This window comes from Propithecus coquereli, unplaced genomic scaffold (genome assembly GCF_000956105.1).
Source record: "Propithecus coquereli isolate 6110/MARCELLA unplaced genomic scaffold, Pcoq_1.0 Scaffold118, whole genome shotgun sequence".
NCBI lineage: Eukaryota > Metazoa > Chordata > Mammalia > Primates > Indriidae > Propithecus > Propithecus coquereli.
Window position 1 is genome coordinate 2,521,847 of NW_012135858.1, and position 6,431 is coordinate 2,528,277.

At 41.7% G+C, this 6,431-nt stretch overlaps 1 protein-coding gene across 1 annotated transcript; it reads left to right on the top strand.

Moving 5' to 3' along the window:
- The first annotated feature begins 451 nt into the window (after positions 1–451).
- RBM43 (RNA binding motif protein 43) lies at positions 452–5,768 on the top strand. The gene is made up of 4 exons (XM_012659139.1): positions 452–481; positions 1,222–1,432; positions 3,866–3,954; positions 4,796–5,768. Exons 1-4 carry the CDS (start codon positions 452–454, stop codon positions 5,546–5,548), a joined length of 1,083 nt encoding a protein of 360 aa, XP_012514593.1. The 3' UTR covers positions 5,549–5,768.
- The last annotated feature ends 663 nt before the right edge of the window (positions 5,769–6,431 follow it).

Below are 6,431 nucleotides of genomic sequence, written 5' to 3' on the forward strand. Positions count from 1 at the left end.
CAAACTCCTTTTTGGTCTATTAACCATTACTCCAGCCATGAGACATCCTGTCCTTCCTTGGGTAATTCATGTTTGAGCTCTGGTGTAATCAGGCTGGACTAACTGTACAAAAATTGGGGGAAGCTTATAGGTCCACTTCCCTAAATGGGCTTCGTGGACAAATTAAAGCATTTAAAAAGAAGCCTCTTAACTGGATAATATAAGAAGTTGAAAGAGAGTGAGTCCAAAGAAGCTTCTATTTGCAGTTGGTACTCTGTGCCCAGCATGGTGGTGGCAGGGTCTGCAGTAGGACGCACTCGCTGTGGTTGAACTTCATCTCCGATATGTGCTGGAAGACAAGATTCACTACACTGTTGTCCCCATGTTACTGCCAGGTTTTTTTTTTGGCTTTTTTTAATGGTGACTTTTCCCTTTTCTGACAATAAAGAAGGGGATCTGTTTCTTACCGCTTATGTACTTTGGACTGTACAATCGAGAAAATGTACCACCATCTCCAAACTACCATGTTTTATGGTTAGTTTGACTTTTTTTAAATTTTAGAATTTATATCTCTTGATTTTTTTCTGTAACTTCTGCCATTATTTGTAGGCCTTCCTAAAATCAGACAAATATTAATCAATATTTTCTACTTATTAAAAAAAGAGGTCCACTTTTTATATTTAACTTTCAAATTCATAGATTATGTTGGTACATGGTGTGAGGCAAGGATCTATCTTTTCCCTCCACACACATCTCTTTCTTTTTTTTTTTTTTTTTTTGAGACAGTGTCTCACTTTGTTGCCTGGGCTAGAGTGCCGTGGCGTCAGCCTAGCTCACAGCAACCTCAAACTCCTGGGCTCAAATGAGCCTCCTGCCTCAGCCTCCCTGGTAGCTGGGACTACAGGCATGTGCCACCATGCCCAGCTAATTTTTTCTATATATTTTTAGTTGTCCAGATAATTTCTTTCTATTTTTTTAGTAGAGACGGGGTCTCGCTGTTGCTCAGGCTGGTCTCGAACTCCTGACCTTGAGCGATCCACCCGCCTCGGCCTCCCAGAGTGCTAGGATTACAGGCGTGAGCCACTGCGCCTGGACACACACACATATCTCTTTCTAACAGTATCCAGCCAGCTGCAGTAGCACCTTTACTGAATAAGATAGTCTCTCTCACTGGAGTCCGATGTTGTCTTTATTAAGTAGAGTCTTAAATTTTTAAAGAGTATCCTGCTGTTTCTCTTACAGGCATCAGTTTTGAATGTCAAGGAATCCAAAGCTTCTGAAAGGACAATTGTAGTTGGTGGTTTTCCAGTTGACCTTTTAAGTGCTCGATCATTGGTCTTACTAGTGAAGAGTTACTTCCAAGATATTAAGAATGAAGGTGGAGAAGTTGAAGATGTGATATATCCAACAAGAACCAAGGGAATTGCGTATGTAATATTCAAAGAAAAAAAAGGTATTTCTAAATCCAATTTTTGTAATCTTAGAAATACTTCTTCATTGAAGTTAAAAATTGCATTTCATTAAAATGATTATTGGGGTTGGTAAATTGTAGCTTTTTAAAAAAATTATTCTGAATATAAAAGTGGCACAGTAATGCGTTAGCAAGAATAGATGTGAAAATGGCTTATGATAACGTTGCTAGTGACTGGCAGATTCTTGAAAACCTTTTTTTCTTTGTTTTGAATCTGTCTATATCTTGGGATAAAAGTGATACATTTTATTGTAGAAAATTTGTAAAATACAGAAACAGAGAAGAAAACCATGACAAAAATTATATATAATCTCATAAACAAGGTAACTACTTTGGAAATTTCCAGGTGGCTTCAACTGTATAATTACACCTTCTGCTTCTCTTTGTTCAAACCAACAAATGGATATTCTGATATAGTATCTGCTTTGTTACTGGTAAAGTTGAATTGAGAAATATAGCTTGGATCTGAGATCAGAGCCATTCTGTTCCTTCCCTCCATCCCTGACGTGGGTGGGGAAGTTGGGTCTGCAGAGCACACATACCTTCCATGAAGGGGTAGCGTTCTCTGCAGCTTAGTGGCAGGCAGGATAAATTGCCAGAGAAAGACGAGTCTCCATGCCAGCCTCTTGGAAGTGAAAGTACCACTTGGGGGCAGGAGCAGAGGAAGAGACCTTGCTATGCTTGAGGGAAGACAGGGTTCAGAGAGGGATCCAGGAGACTATGGATTTTCAGTGCCTTTAGCTGTCACCTTTAGTTAAGTCATTCCCTCTCAATGGGGATGTTCAGGTAAAGGACGGTGGGAAGGGCTTTTTATTATTTCTCTAAGGGTATAGTAGTGTTGTTGGAAGTTAATTTTTTAAAAAAAATTTTTTATAGAGACAGGATCTTGCTATGTTGCCCAGGCTGGTCTCAAACTCCTGGCCTCAAGTGATCCTCCCACCTCAGCCTCCCAGAGTACTGGGATGATGGGCATGAGCCACCATGCCCAGCCTGGATGTTGATATTTTATATGTTGAATTGGTAACTCAGAGAGAGAAGGAGAGGGCTCACTCATCCATTTACAAATATTTCTTGCTTACCGATTATTTGGCAGGCAACATTCTAGGCCTTGAGGTTACAGGAATGGATGAAATAGACAAAATCTTTCTTTCACGAAACGTGCATCTGTGGGAGTGGACAGATACTAAACAGAGGAATATATGATATGTTGGGTACTTTATTTACATGTAACATTTATGTATATGTTTATGTATTAATGTATAAATGCTATGAAGAAATGTGAAGAAGAATAAAGGGAGAGCATGTGATGGGGAATGCTGTTTCAACAGGGTGGGAAGGGTAATGCTCTGTTTAGAAGACACTCGAGCCGAGACCTAAACGAAGGGAGGGAATGATTCATGCAGGTAAGTGGGAAGAACATTCTAGGCCAAGGGAAGGACTGGTGCTCCTGGGAGACGGGAGCATGCTGGGTGTTTGCAAGAACAGCAAGGAGGCCTGTGTCCCTGGGGGACAAGCAGGGCCGAGGGGCAGGAGATGTGGCTAGATGGGGACCTGGAGCCAGTCTAGGCTCAGTAACTTCTGGGTTACGACAAGGTGTCTGAGATTTTATTCTGGGTGAGATGGAGGGTTTCGAGCAGGGGATTGCCCAGAGGTGACTGATGAGTCTGGCATCTGTGTGTGACAGGGTGGCAGCAGGGAAGGTGATGGGAACTGGGGGCTATTTGGGACTTGCTGGTGATTAGAGGTCATTTTCGGAGGTGGAGAAGACTGGGAATAGAGTACATTGAGGAGGGGTATGTTTATCAAGAGTTGGGCTTTGGTCAGTGAGATGCCTGTTAGGATAAGGAAGGAGAGATTTCTACAGGCAGAAGGGAGAAAAGTCAAGGCCGGGGGTAGAATTTTGAAAGAGATACATACAGAGATGGTGTCTAAAGCCAGGGAAATTGTTGCGATCACCCAGGGGGTGGGTCTAAGTTAGCAAAGAAGTATGAGGCCCTAGTTCTGGGGCTTCTCAACATCTAGGGAATGAGAATTGGTGGATGAGGAAGGAGAGTGTGTGTGTCCCAGCCATCGAGTTAGGAGGAGAACCAGGACAGTGTGTTGTCACGTGCAAGAAGGTGAAGTCCCCTGTGACCATGATTAGCAGAGTGGGGGATGTACTTTTCCACTCATGTATATACCCTGTGAGTTTTTAAAAGTGTGATTAGGATTCTATTTATACATAAAATGAACTTTCATATGTTAAAGTGCAAGGAAAAATCTTTTGAATGTTGAATTTAGAGAAAAAATGTAGAAAAACATCTTAGACATTCTAAGTATCTAATATTTAATAGTATATCTCTATTGTTATTCACGTTAAAATAATTATGAGTGTATCGTGCCGCAAACACTTCTGATGCCAACGTTTCCATTTAGTTGCAGAGAACGTCATCAGACAGAAGAAGCACCAGCTAGCAGGGCAGGTTGGAGGTGTTGGTTTCCAGGTCTCTCGCTTTGGTGTCGAGGTGAGGTGTGATGCTGAAGTTCTGGGTCCACGTCTGTTTCCAAGTCTTTCCTATGTAAGGAGACACAGCGCGCTCTCACCCCACGACTTCCAGGAAAGGAAATGTGAACCCCCTAACCCAAATCAGTGTTAAAGGCCAAATCTATCTCTTGAAATTTTGATCACTGCCCTATCTGTTTCTGTCTTTCTGGGTGTCCCACTTAATGCTTTTCAAGTGAGAGTAAGCTTTCATACTGCCATGAATGATGTCAGGTACCAACCTGAAGACTTATTTTGGGGAAAAAAATTTAGAATGAACATTAAAAAGGAGCATCGAAGAGATAGGAAAGGTGGAAATACAAGGAAAAAGTTCACATTCAAAGCACTGGTTGACTAACTTTATTGTGGAAGAAACTCGGGGTTGTGTGCTGCCCTCTGATGACTGAGGTGGGGGACGACTAGGGGAACCTCTATCCACAGAGCAGAGCCAGGACAGTTTCTATTTATGAACTCTGCTTAAGACTTTGTTTCAAAAAAGCATCCTGCCTCTAAAAATTATTTGACTGCTTCTGTTTTGCCGTATGTGGCGAGAGGCTGTGAATCCCCAAATGAAAAGTGTGGGATCTCTTTGATGGGCAGCTCTGGTGCACGAAGCCAGGAAGCCTGGGTTAGGCATTTGGGGCCTGGTTTGGGGAATTGGGGCCTGGTTTAGGGCAACTGCTGTGGAGACAAGAAAGTGGCAGAAAAGAACATATTTGTTCTGATGCTCATTGAAGTCAAAAAAAAGAAAAAAGAAAAGAACGTATTTGTGTAGTCTGTTCCACTAGGCAGTGAGGTTTCAATTTTTCTCTTTTTAATTTTAGGTCTTCAGCTCTGTAAATGCTGTCCTTGATCTGTCTGTTTTTCGGAGTCAAGTTATTCTACAGAATCTGGTAACGGATTTGAAAAAGAAAATCCCAACTTTAAGCTTCAGTCCTTTGAAACCCAATGGAAGAATCTCCGTGGAAGGATCATTTCTGGATATCAAGGAGCTCAAAGAGTGTTTGCTATTAAAAGCAAGGTTTCTTTTAGATAAAACCAGCAATTTTACCAGTGAGGGTGGAAAATGGAATAGACAAAGCCCCCAAAGGAATCTACAGAAAAGTCATAAGTCTTTGGAGTCACTCAGGGCCTTAGTACCTGAGACAGCTAGAAGCAGAGAAATGCTTGTGCTCGACACAGATATTTTTCTTTACCTGAAACAGAAGTGTGAATTTTATAAAAGCACACTGAAGAAATTCCATGTTCTAAGTCAGGAGAGAGAGGATGGGGGAATCACCACAATTTGTCTGGAACCAGTTTGTTCTCAGCCCAATGCGACGAAACGTGTAAAAGAGCTCATTGAGAAACAGTCATGTGCTCTTCACTTAAAGCTTAGGAAAGAGACATTCATTTTGGAAGGAAGGGAAAATAGAGAGAAAAGAGAAATCGAGCAGGCATGTAAACAGTTAAGTTCGAGGTACCCTGAGGTTCTGATTAACTTTCACATGACGCATGTCGACATTATAGGATCTTCTTCTGACACTTACCTATTTAAAAAAGAGGTCATGAAATTAATAGGGGAAAAGGTTAGTTAGTACAACCTCAGCAACAGTAATGATAATGGCTGCTTTCCCTTACTGAGCAGGGACCGTGCTGTATACGAGGCTAGCTTTACACACCTTATCTCATTTAGTCCTCATGACCATCCTTCATCATGCCAGGGGAAGAAAGCAGGAGTTGGAGCTGTTGAACACTTACCTGAAGTTATCCACCTGATGAGAAATGAGGCTGGGGCTTCACCCAGTCTATCTGATTACAAAGGTAATATCTAGGGAATAAAACTTTGAAAAAAACTCACCAAACTTTGAAGGAATCTTACTTTCTCTGCAACTCCAAATTATTAGAAAAAGAAATAGCCTTAACATATGACAAGTTTCGGTGATTATTATTATGCCATTGGCAATTTCTTAACATTTACAAAGTTTGCATTTACTCCATATAGAATTAGAGTACTGGCAAAAAACACTTGGGAAACTACTTAGATAAAAGGTGTTTCTGATTCAGGTACATTCCATTGCTACAAGGCTGCTGGACATGAGGGACATTTTTACTGCCACTGTTGTTGAAACCAGAAGAGGGTGTCGGTCTAGGTCCAGTTACTTGGTGCACAAAGATCCAGTTATTCAGACACTAAGGATTGCTAAGGAAGAAAGGAATTTTTTAATCCGACAGATATCTTGTTGGGAGAATGGGAGGACCTGCCTCAAATCTGTCTCTCCAACTAATGGAGAGCATGCGCTTTTAAAGGAGGGGCCACATGCCTTGGGACAGGTTGCGGTAGGATTAACAAGGGGCTACACCACTGGGGGAAGGTTGTGGGGGATGGTGAATTTTGGGGTCAGGAAGTCTGCCCTGGCGTCTTCAGAATCTCAACTCCTTTGTCTTGCAGAAAATCCATCATTTCTGGGAAACAACTCA